The 12890-nt window shown below is 36.1% G+C and overlaps 1 protein-coding gene and 1 long non-coding RNA gene across 5 annotated transcripts in view; one reads left to right on the top strand and one right to left on the bottom strand.

Annotated features, from left to right (window-relative positions):
- The window catches only part of ROCK1 (Rho associated coiled-coil containing protein kinase 1), a 161476-nt gene that overhangs the window by 107934 nt on the left and 40652 nt on the right, over positions 1-12890 (top strand). For all 4 annotated transcript variants that reach the window (XM_086682578.1, XM_086682577.1, XM_086682576.1 and 1 more), the window contains exons 17-18: positions 7925-8031; positions 9760-9910. In XM_086682578.1, coding sequence (XP_086538704.1) covers positions 7925-8031; positions 9760-9910 — 258 coding nt within the window. The remainder of the gene's footprint in view (positions 1-7924; positions 8032-9759; positions 9911-12890) is intronic.
- Positions 1-12890, bottom strand: part of LOC147575531 (uncharacterized) — a 51379-nt gene that overhangs the window by 23072 nt on the left and 15417 nt on the right. The window lies entirely within an intron of this gene.

The raw sequence follows: 12890 nt of genomic DNA, 5'->3' as shown, positions 1-12890 counted from the left end.
CCAGTCTTTCGGTCTTTTTCTGAATTAGTTGCACTGATGTGGCTGTTACCAAGGTGTGTCCATAGCAAACTTAGTTTCTTCCTGCTGCACCATCTTCCCTGTAAATGTGTTTAATCTCCCCAATATTTTTAAATTTTTATTTATTTTTTATTTTTAATATGAAATTTATTGTCAAATTGGTTTCCATACAACACCCAGTGCTCATCCCAACAGGTGCCCTCCTTCAATGCCCCTCACCCACTTTCCCCTCCCTCCCACCCGCCATCAACTAGTCTCCCAAATCTTGAAACATGTTTTAAAAGTTACCGCTATGATTGTGGCTTTTTTTTTTTTTTATAGCTCCCTTGTATTTCTAACAGCTTTGCTTTGTATATTTTGTTTATTGAGGTGAAATTCATGTTACAAAAAAAATTTAATGTGCAATTTAGTGTCATTTAATGCATTCTTAATGTTATGCAATCACCTCCTTTATCTAGTTCCAAAATTTTCATTATCCCAAAAGAAAACCTTGTACTTATTAAATTATCCATCCCTATATCCCCCTCCACCTAGTGCCCGGCAGCCAACTTCTGCTTTGTATCTCTGAATTTAGCTATTCTGGATATTTCAGTTAAATGACATACAACGCGTGACCTTTTTTATGTCAGACTTCTTAGGATATTTTTAAGATTCATCCATGTTGTAGCATGAATCAGTACTTCATTTATATCTGAGTAATATCTAGTGTGTGTATATACCATATTTATTTAACCATTCATCTGTGGATGGACATTAGAGTTTCTACCTTTTGATTATTGTGGATAACACTGCTGTGAACATTCATGTATTTATTAGAATACTTGTTTTCAGATCTTCTGGGAATATCTAGGAATGGAAATGCTGGGTTATATGATAACTCTGTGTTTAACATTTGAGGAACTATCAACTGTTTTCCACAACAGCTATACCATTTTATATTTCCACCAGTGATTTAGGAGTGTTTCAGTTTCTCCATATCCTTGCTAATGCTTGTTATTTAAGTGAGTTTGGTTATAGTCACCCTAGTGGCTGCAAAGTGGTATCTCATTGTGGTATTGATTTTCATTCCTCTAATGACTAATGATGTTGAACATATCTTTATGTGCTTACTTGCACATAAAATATATGTACATTAGGTATATGATTTACTAATATTTATTCCCATTCTATAGTTTGTCTTGAAAATGTCCTTTGATATACAGAAGTTAATTTTGATGAAATCCTATTCATCTGTATATATGTTGCTTATGTTTTTGGTGTCATATCTTGGAATACATTGCCGACTCTAGTATCATCAAGAGTTACCCCTATATCTTCTTCTAAAAGTTTTATGGTTTTAGCACTTATATTTAGGTCTTTGACCTAAGTTGAGTTAATTTTTGTTAATTTTAATGGCATGATGTAGGGGTCCAACTTCATTCTTTTGTGTCAAAATATTAATTTGTTCCAGTACCCCTCATTGAATAATCTTGTCATCCTTGTTGAAAGTCAGTTGGCTGTATTTATATGGGTTTGTTTCTGGATTCTTAGTTCTTTCCAGTGTTCTGTAGATCTTTCCTTATGCCAGTACCACACCATCTTAATCTCTGTAGCTTTGTAGCACATTTTGAAATTGGGATGTTTGAGTCCTTGAACTTTATTATTCTCTTACAATATTGCCTTAGCTCTTTTCAAGGCTCATTGCAGTGCCATATGAATCTGATGGTATGCTTTTCCATTTCTACATTAAAGATCTTTGGAATTTTGATGGAGATTATATTGAATTTATAAATCATTTTTGGTAGGATTGCCATCTTAACATGTTAAGTCTTCCAGTCCATGAACGCAGGCTGTATTTCTGTTTATCTGGGTTTTTTTTTTTTTTAATTAATTTCAACAGTGTTTTTTAGTTTTCAGTACACAAGTCTTGTAACTCTTAGACTAAATTATTCCCAGGTATCTTTTAGATGCTATTTCAAATGAAATTGTCTTAATTTTTTTTTTAATTCTTTTTAACGTTTATTTATTATTGAGAGACAGACAGAGCATGAGCAGGGGAGGGGCAGAGGGAGAGAGAGAGACACAGAATCTGAAGCAGACTCCAGGCTCTGAGCTGTCAGCACAGAGCCCGACGTGGGGCTTGAACCCACAAACCATGAGATCATGACCTGAGCCGAAGTCAGACGCCAAACCGACTGAGCCACCCAGGCACCCCTTAATTTTTTTTCATATTATTTCTTGAGTGGTGTTAGCTGTGGGTATTTCATAAATACCATACTTTGTATATTTTTAAATTTTTTTTCAACGTTTATTTATTTTTGGGACAGAGAGAGACAGAGCATGAACGGGGGAGGGGCAGAGTGAGAGGGAGACACAGAATCGGAAACAGCCTCCAGGCTCTGAGCCATCAGCCCAGAGCCTGACGTGGGACTCGAACTCACGGACCGCGAGATCGTGACCTGGCTGAAGTCGGACGCTTAACCGACTGCGCCACCCAGGCGCCCCTGTATATTTTTAATACAGTGTTGTTTAGTGTGTTATGGTTTTATGACATATCTTCTTACTGGATTAGAATTTATTATTATAAATGATATTAAATGCGTCTGAGCTTGAGGGTTGTTCACCTTAATGTGCAATTGCTAATTACCCATGTTTTTATTTTTAAGATTTATATGTAGTTGATGGGCCTCAAGGTTAAGGGGTAGATTTCATATTTGGGGATTTTAAGAAATTTAGATTTCTTTTTTAAGTGCATTTTTTTGTTGAAATTTAACATGTAGCACATACCATAATACATAAAAAATACTCATCTGGAGAAATTTTCACAACACGAACACACCCTCATAACAAAAATTGAGATTGTGAAATTGCACACTGCTAGCAACCCAGAAGTCCCCCTTTGTTTCCTTTTAGTCACTAACCCCTTTCTTCCCAAGTAATCATTGTTCTGACTTTTAACACTATAAATTAATGTTGCTTGTTTTTGAATTTTATGAATAGAATCATGCAGCAAACACTCCTTTGTATCTGGTTTGTTTCATTACCCTTATGTTTAAAATTTTCATCTGTATTGTTGTATATGGTAATAGTTTTTTCTTGCTATGTAGGATTCCATTTATTATGTATGGCCACAGCAGTTTATTATTCATTCTGTGGTGAGTGGATACTGCAATTATTTCCATTTGGGGGCTATTATGATTAGTGTTTTTAGGTGTTTTCTTGTACATGTTTTTTTGGTAAACATTCCTGTGCATTTTGTTAGTATACACTTAGGAATGGCAGAGCCATACAGTTTGTTTACCTTTTGTAAATACATCCCAGGTATAGTCATACCACATTTTATACACTGTGCTTTATTGCACTTCGCTGATACTGCATTTTTTTTACAAATTGAACATTTGTGGCAGCCCTGCATTGAGTGAGTCTTTAAGCACCATTTTTCCAACAGCATTTGTTTATTTCATGTTCTCTGTGTCACATTATTATATTTATTATGGTGATCTCTGATCAGTGATCTTTGGTGTTACTATTGTAATTGTTTGGGGGTGCCGTGAACCATACCTATGTAAGACCACAAACTTAATAAATGAGTGTGTTCTGACTACTCCACCTTCCAGCCATTCTCCTATATCTCTCCTCCTCCTTCTCTTTGGGCCTCTCTATTCTTTGAGACATGGCAATATTGAAATTAGGCCAATTAATAATTACCCTGTAGTGGCCTCATAAGTGTTCAGTGGGAAGGAAAAGTCACACATCTCTCACTTTAAATCAAGAGCCAGGAATGATTACAATTAGTGAGGAAGGCATTTCGAAAGCCATGATGACTGAAAGCTGTCATGTAACTGTAAGCCATGTTGTGAGTGCAAAGGAAAAGATCTTGAAGGAAATTAAAAGTGCTACTCCAGTGAATACATGACAGCCTTTTGCTCAAACAGAAAAAGTTTTAGTGGTCTGGATAGAAAATCAAACCAGCCACAACATTCCCTTAAGCCAAAGCCTAATCCAGAGCAAGACCCAAACTCTCTTCAATTCTGTGAAGGCTGAGAGATGTTAGGAAGCTGCAGAAGAAAAGTTGGAAGCTAGCAGAGTTCTAAGGGAAGAAGCCATTTTCATTACATTAAAGAGCCAAGGTGAAGCAGCAAGTTATCCAGATCTAGCTAGGATCATTACTTGAGATAGTTACACTAAACAACAGATTTTCAATAGAGGTGAAATGACTTTTCTCATACAATCCATCTAGTCTTTTCATAGCTAAAGAGAAGTCACTGCCTGGCTTTAAAGCTTCAGAGATTCTCTTGTTAGGGGCTAATACAGCTGCTGACTTTAAGTTGAAGCCAGTGCTCATTTGCCATCCTGAAAATCATAGAGCCCAGAAGAATTATGCTAAATCTGCTCTGCCTGTGGTCTATAAATGGAACAGCAAAGCCTGATGACAGCAATCTGTTTATACCATGGTTTACTGAATATTTTAAGCCCATTGTTGAGACCTACTGCTAAGAATAAAAGACTGGTTTCGAAATATTACTGCTCATTGACAACGCACCTGGTCACCCAGGAGCTCTGATAGAGATGTACAATGAGATGAATGTTGTTTTCAATACAACATCCATTCTGCAGTCTGGGGATCAAGGAGTAATTTTGACTTTCAAGTCTTACTATTTAAGAAATAATTTTGTGAGGCTGTTTAACTGCCATACATAGTGATTCCTATGATGGATCTGGGCAAAGTCAGTGGAAAACCTTCTGGAAAGGATTCACCATTCTAGGTGCCATTAAGAATATTCATGATTCATGGGGAAGAGGCCAAAATATCAGTATTAACAGGAGTTTGGAAAGAAGATTCCAGTGCTCATGGATGACTTTGAGGGACTTAAAACTTCAATGGAAGAAGTCACTGAAGATGTGACTGAATTGCTGTGATCTCATGATAAAAATTGGATGAGGGGCTGCTTCTAATGGATGAGCAAGGAAAGTGGTTTCTTGAGATGGAATCTACTGGTGAAGATGCTGTGGAAATTGATGAAATGACAACAAAGGATTTAGAATATTATGCAAACTTAGTAGATAAAGCAGCAGCAGGGTTTGAGAGGATTGACTCCAGTTTGGAAAGAAGTCCTGTGGGTAAAATGGTTTCAAACAGCATCACTTGCTACAGAGAAATTGTTTGTGAAAGGAAGATTTGATCCATGTGGCAAGCTTTGTTATTGTCTTATTTTAAGAAATTACCAGTCACCCAACCTTCAGCAATCACTACCCTGATCAGTCATCAGCCAAAACATGGAGGCAAGACCCCTCCACCCAGCCAAGGATTATGACTCGCTGAAGCTCAAATGACGTTTATTAGTATTTTTTAACAATGACATATTTTTAGTTTTTTAAAAAAAAAATTTTAATTTTATTTTTGAGAGATAGTGAGAGCAGGGAAGGGACAGGGAGAGAGGGAGACACAGAATCTGAAGCAGGCTCCAGCCTCTGAGCTGTCAGCACAGAGCCTGACATGGAGCTCGAACTCAAGAACCATGAAATCATGACTTTAGCCGAAGTCAGACGCTTAACTGACTGAGCCACCCAGGTGCCCCACATGAAGTATTTTTAAATTAAGATATGTACATTTTTTAGGCACAATGTTATTGTGCTCTTGATAGGCTATACTATAGTATAAATATAACTTTTATATGTACCAGGAAACCAAAAAGTTCATTTGATTCACTTTATTGCTATATTCACTTTATTAGTGTGGTCTGGACCTCAACCTGCAGTATCTCCAAGGTATGCCTATATATCAAAGTAGCTGCCCCAGTTTATATTCACCAGGAGTGTATGAGAGTTCTGGTGGGTCCACAACCTCATTAAGGACAGTACTGCTCCCCATTTGAGATTTGTCAGCATTGATGTTTTAGCCATTCTAATCGTATATGATGGTATTTCCTTGTGGACTAATTTGCATTTCCCTGGTGTCTAAGATTGAGCAACTTTTCACATGTTTAGTGGCAGTTTGTGATGTGTTGTTCGAGTCTTTTGCCTCTTTTTTTTTTTTTTTTTGATAGTTTGCCTTTTTCTTATTGGTTTGTATGAGCATTAGGTATTAGTCCTCTGTCAAATACATGTGTCATAGTTGTTTTCTCCCTGTCTCTTTTGCCTTTTCACATTTAAATGCTGTCTGCCAATGAACAAGAGGTCTCACCTTTGTTGTTATTAATGTAGTCCAATTTATATTTTTTTCCTTTATGGTTAGTACTGTATTTATTGTGGCCTGTTGAATAGTTTGATTAGATCATGAAGGTGTTCTTGTTTTCCTCCAGAAGCTTTATTGTTTTAATCAATTTGGGTTCTGATACCTGATTTTTGGTTCTTATTCCTTTCACTATTTCTATAAATTTTTGTATATGAGGGTGTTTTGTTTTTATGTATTACACAGACGAGTTATAGTTTCTTTATATATATTTTATATATTTTCTTTACTTTTTCTTCTTAGGAGTTGGTTTATATAAGCTTATTCCACATGAAAAATACAGTTTAATCTGTATTTACTATCTTTATACAGATTTTTAAAGCCTGTTTACTTTAAATACAGAAAGAAGAATTCTTTACTAGTACTGCAACATTTAAACATATCACCGTATTTTCTTTTCTCTGTCCATATAAACACACACATAATTTGTATTTTTGCTCAGCCATTTGAAAGAAACTGGCAGGTAGTTCTTTCTCCTATGTGAACATATCTCCTATGTGAATGTAATGCCAGTATTGTCTGTAAATTTGTGTGTAAATAAATTTGTTTCATTGCTCTCTGGATCCTAGAACTAACCCAGCAGACAAGCATTATCGGGTACCAAAGATTTAATATTCATTTATCCATCAAAGAACTAATTCAGGAGGTGCCTGGGTGGCTCTGTTAGTTAAGTGCCCAACTCTTGATTTCAAGTCAGGTCATGTTATCATGATTCATGAGTTCGAGCCCCGCCTCGGACTCTGCACCGACAGCACAACGCCTGCATGGAATTCTCTCTCTTCTTTCTCTGCCCCTCCCCTGCTTGTACACACTCTTATCTCCAAATAAATAAAAGAAACTTAAAAAAAAAAAAGCTAATTCAGAAACACTAAAATACAGAGGCAGCTAGAGTGCACTGAAGTCTGTGGCAGGTCCAATAAGTTAAACATTGAAGTTTGAAAAGTACAGGATTGTTCCTGGTCCTTCTGGGGCACTTTATCCATTTCCTTACCAAATCCTAGGTTACTTTGAATTACAAAATAAGAAAATAGATTCTTACTTACCATATAATTATATTCATTAATGTTAGATTCTGTGTTTATGTATTAAATTTGTGTGTTTGTTAAATATTTATGCATTAAAAATCTATAAGCCTAAAGCATGTTTTAGAGTATGGTTTCACTAAGTTTAAGAGTAATTAAACACTGGGAGGGAGGATGGGCTAAATGGGTAAGGGGCATTGAGGAATCTACTCCTGAAAATCGTTGTTGCACTATATGCTAACTTGGATGTAAATTAAAAAAATGAAGTTATATTAAAAAAAAGTAAACACTTTTCAGAATGTCTGGCCCATAAAGAAAACTTAAATACTTGCCTCAATTAACTAAAGATTCTTATTCTTAACATGGTGAAAAAGAACACTGAATAAGGACTCATATCTAATTTCGGAATAAAGCTCAAGCTTCATCTCTTTGACCATTTGTGAAGTTAGGAATATGTACTGAATGGTCTCCAATTAGCAGTAACATATTTACTACTACTATATATAATTAATGAATTATAAAATTTTAGTGTTTAATAATTTATAATTTTAATATTTTATAATTTAATTCTACCTAAACAGGAAATTTAAAACCTTTTTTCTTAATGGTCATGCTGAAAAAAAGACATTTCTTTTGATGGCTTTGTGACTTGAACTTTTTTCTCACTTGATAGCTCGAATTACATCTTTACAAGAAGAGATAAAGCATCTCAAGCATAATCTTGAAAGAGTGGAAGGAGAAAGAAAAGAAGCTCAAGACATGCTTAATCACTCAGAAAAGGTAAATGACTTAACGTGTACCAATTTTGAGATATATGTACTTGGCTACCAAATACTATAACATGTTTTTATAAAATAGCCTTCATTCCTGATGTTATATACTTGCTTTTTTTTTGAGAGAGCAAGAGCATGTGTACATGAACAGGGGAGAGGGGCAGAAGGATGGAGGGAGAGAGAGAGAGAGAGAGAAAGAGAGAGAGAAAGAGAAAGAAAGAAAGGGAGGGAGGGAGGAAGGAAGGAAGGAAGGAAGGAAGGAAGGAAGGAAGGAAGGAAGGAAGGAAGGAAGGAAGAATCTTAAGCAGGCTTCACACCCAGTGAGGAGCCGGCTGTGGGGCTCGATCTCATGACCATGAGATAATGATCTGAGTGAGCCAAATCAAGAATCGGACCTTTTACTGACCGAGCCACCCAGCCACACCTATATACTTGCATTTCAAAAAATTTTTATAATCAGTAGTGGTTTTGTGGGAGTGTGTGTATGTGTCTTACTTAGGACTTTTTATTGTGTTATTTTTGTTTGTTTTTAACTTTGAAGGGTATTAGATGTTTCCTATTATCGAATCATCACAAATTACTTTCATTTGGAAATATCTTTTCATGTAGAATTTTTTCCCCCAGTTTTTTGTACTTGGGTAAAATGAAGATGCTGAATGTTACTAGCCTTATGAAGAAGGGAAACAAAGGATAGGTATATGGTAGACCACGTGTGCTTTTTCCATTTTGTTGGTAAGAGTTAGCAAAATAGAAAATAGCATAAAGTGATTGGCCCTTGCGTATAGTTTTCTTACCAGTCAAAAACTGTCATTGGTTATCCTCTGTCCTTACCTTGCTAAGAAAAGTATTAAATAGATAATATGTAGATCTAACTTTCACTTTTTCACTTCCTCCCTAAATGTGGGTTTACTAGATCCTCAGATAAATGATCAGAAAATGTACCACTTATCTGTCCTTTGGACATGTTTTGTAATAGAGTAGTATGTCTAAGCCTGGTATAACTGTGGATGTAGGATGAAAGAAAGAAGAGTAGAAGATGCACCCAAACAAATGGAATACATTTTGACTTGTCCTTTAGTCAAGGCAATGTAAATCTGGGTGTACATTTAATTTAACTGTAAATTAATAGTTTTAAATCTGAATTTAATTTTTTGTAAGCGGCAGCAAAAATGTTTTAATGAATTAAAGAATTGTCCTAGGGGCGTCTGGGTGGCGCAGTCGGTTAAGCGTCCGACTTCAGCCAGGTCACGATCTGGTGGTCCGTGAGTTCGAGCCCCGCATCGGGCTCTGGGCTGATGGCTCAGAGCCTGGAGCCTGTTTCCGATTCTGTGTCTCCCTCTCTCTCTGCCCCTCCCCCGTTCATGCTCTGTCTCTCTGTCCCAAAAAAAAAAAAAAAAAAAAAACGTTGAAAAAAAAAAAAGAATTGTCCTATTCATTTCTGATTCTAGCAGTAAACCCTCCTGAATACAACTACCACCAAAACCCTTCTGGGGGAAGGAGGTGGTGATATTTTGCTTTTAATTATATGTGCTTATCATGATTTTTAAAGTAAGACATGATAATGTGAAATATACAAGAAAGTATAAATGTTCTAAATAAAAATATTTAAGTAAATACAGTATCACATTTCAGGCCAGTGTGATTCATATATTGTCTGTTATGGAATATTACATAATGTAAGATTTAATAATGTGTCTTTTGCTTAGTGTATTACATTTTCATTTTCATTTTACAGGAAAAGAATAATTTAGAGATAGATTTAAACTATAAGCTTAAATCATTACAACAAAGGTTAGAACAAGAGGTAAATGAACATAAAGTAACCAAAGCTCGTTTAACTGACAAACATCAGTCTATTGAAGAGGCAAAGTCTGTTGCAATGTGTGGTAAGTGTTGGTTTTCATATTTTCTACATGAGTAATTTTTAAATAATGCCTACCAAAAAAACTGGTTTTGTTTAAAATCTCACTTCATAGTAGTATAAACACTTAAAAATTATAAATTGTCATTCAGTAAAAGGATTCTCCCTTTTTCACTTTGGATACCTTCCATTTTTTTAAATCACAATTTTACCTTCTATTTCCCTCACTCTATTATCCTCCATTCTCTATCAATATCAGTAGAATCTCTCTTTTCTCCCAGTTTTTATTAGCCCTTTCCTTTATTTTCTTCCTGATCCATTCTGAAAATCATTGTCTGTTAGTTCATCTTCTTTCTTGTTTAGTACCCTCAATTTTCCAATTCCTTTGTGTTTCCACTTTACTATGACTCTAAACACAACCCTAGATCAAACTAATGAGTTCCTTTCTTCACATCAGATAAGTTCTTCAGAGAGGGTTAGCCCAATGCATTATCTCCAACCTCCGGCGAGCTGTTAGTTTTTTAGTATATCACTCACTGTTTTCCTTCTCTCAGACTTTTACTTCTCAAGCTTTGTATGTCATTTCTTTATCCATCTACTTTTAGGTGAACTTTTCTCCTATTTGAAAAAGAAATCATGAAAGGATAGGTGTGAATGCCTCAAAGTCTTGTTCTCTTACTTAATCAATCTACCCTACTTCTTTACCCATCTTCATTTTCTTTCCTCTCAGAAGATATTGATCCTCGGGGCACCTGGGTGGCTCAGTCGGTTAAGTGTCTGACTTCTGCTCAGGTCATGGTCTCACAGTTCACGGGTTCAAGCCCTGTGTCAGGCTCTGTGCTGACAGCTCAGAGCCTGGAACCTGCTTGGGATTCTGTGTCTCCCTTTTTCTGCCCCTCCCCTGCTCGCGCTCTGTCTCTCTCAAAAGTAAATAAACATTAAAAAAAATTTTTTAAAGATATTAACCGTCTTCTTGTTTGACTAATATGTGCTAGCTGTACTCAGATCTAGTTGTGAACTTTCTTGTTGTGAACATGTCCAAGTCTCTTCCATTATACATAGATAGATAGATAGATAGATAGATAGATACATAGATAAAATTTTTTGAGCATGTGGGATGCCTGGGTAGCTCAGTCAGATAAGCATCCAGCTTACCTTCAGGTCATGATCTCGTGGTTTATAAGTTAGAGCCCCATGTCAGGCTCTGTGCTGACAGCTCAGAACCTGGAATCTGCTTCAGATTCTGTGTCTCCATCTCTCTCTGCCCTTCCCCCGCTCAACGCTCTGTGTGTGTGTGTGTGTGTGTGTGTCTCAAAAATAAACATTAAAAAAATTTTTTTAATTTTGTGAGCATGTGCAAGTCTCTTCCTTTATAAACAAACAAATAAATAAATAGACAAACCCTTGCAGTAATCTCTGATCCTTACTAACTGCCACTGTTTTATTCCATTTCTTTATAGCCAAACTTTTAAAAAGAAGAGTTTGCCTTTTTTCACCTTGCACTTACTTTGTAACCTGCTACAATCTGGAAGTGTCACTTAACACTTTAAATTCTGCTCATTCAAGGGGAAACTTAGGATCCTATCTGTCAGACCTGCTTTAATCTCTTATTCTCATGATCCTAGTTAATGGCTGTATAGTTTTTAGCAGCCCAGGCTTGGAATCAAACAAATCTGTTTTGCCTCTTACCTACTCTGTGATTATTAAAAAGACATTAGATGGAAAAAATGCATATAAAGTGCCTGTACATAGAAGGCTTTTAATAAATGGGAAATACTGTTATGGCTAAGGGTGGTGGTATTTAGCATCCAGGTATCCAAACCAGAAATCTGGGAATCATTCAGCAATTCTACTTCCAAATGATATATACAACATATTCCTCCTTTCCTTTTCTCTTTTAGTTCATGGTGACATCATCATTTGCTTGATCTGTTTAATTATTACTCTGCCAGTTGTTCTGCTCATCAATCTATTGTTCTCATTTAAGCCAGAATGATCCTTTTGAAATTTAAATCTTACTGTGCCAGTCCTTTGTGGCTTTTCATTGTTTGCAAGGCACCCGTCAAACTCCTCAGGACATAAAGAGCCTTTGAGTTGGCACTTACCCATCTTTATAGTCTTACTACTCTGCACTTTGTTATGTGTACTTCACATAACTGGTGTGCTTCAGCCATATTAAACTACTTTTGTTTCTTTCACGTACATTACTTGTTGACTGCCTACTATAGGCCAGGCACACCTGGGAATATATAGCATAGAATAAGACAAGAATCCTTCCTCTTAGAGATTATTTTCTGATGGTAGAGATAATCAAAAAAAGCAAATAAATTAAAATCAGGGCAGATTGTAATTATTAATATGAAGAAAATACATACAGTGTGATAGTTTCTAAGTATTGCTATGTTAGATGGGGTTCTAAGGAAAGGCCTCTCTGAACTAATAATATTTGAGGCAAAGTGAACCGTCCAGGAGAAAGTATGTTCCAGGCAGAAGAGATGATAAGTTCAATACTCTTATTCTAAGAATAGTGGGAAGCCATTGTAGTGTTTTGAGCTGTGCTGACATGTGTAACATAGGTTTTTGAAAGACCACTCCTGCTGTATGGAGAATGCTTTTGAGAGAGAACAGTTTAAAAATGGAGATCAACTAGAAGGCTATATAGTGTGTAGGGATTAGTGGTAGTAGAACATGAAAGAAATGTAGATACAAAGGGTAAGAGGGTAAGAGTTGGTGATGAATTGGATGGAAATTAAAAAAAGGAACCAAGAAAGGCTCTGGCTCTTTTTTTATGGGGGGGGGGGGGCTTTTTAATTTTAACAACTGGATGGATGTTAATATGTTTTGACATTGAGATGACTGGGATGGGATGAGTGGTTTGCGATGGGAGGGAAATAAAGGTGTCTATTTTAGAAATGTTAACTTTGAAAAGCGTGTTAGATATCTAGGTGGAGATGTCAAATATATATGAGTCTGGAGCTCAGAGGAGAGCAAGAGTTATACAGTCA

The sequence above is a fragment of the Puma concolor genome, chromosome D3, assembly GCF_028749965.1.
Source record: "Puma concolor isolate L17-30 chromosome D3, mPumCon1.1.hap2, whole genome shotgun sequence".
Taxonomy (NCBI): Eukaryota; Metazoa; Chordata; class Mammalia; order Carnivora; family Felidae; genus Puma; species Puma concolor.
The sequence above is the reverse complement of the archived record's forward strand: the minus strand, read 5'-3'. Positions and strand labels throughout refer to the sequence as shown.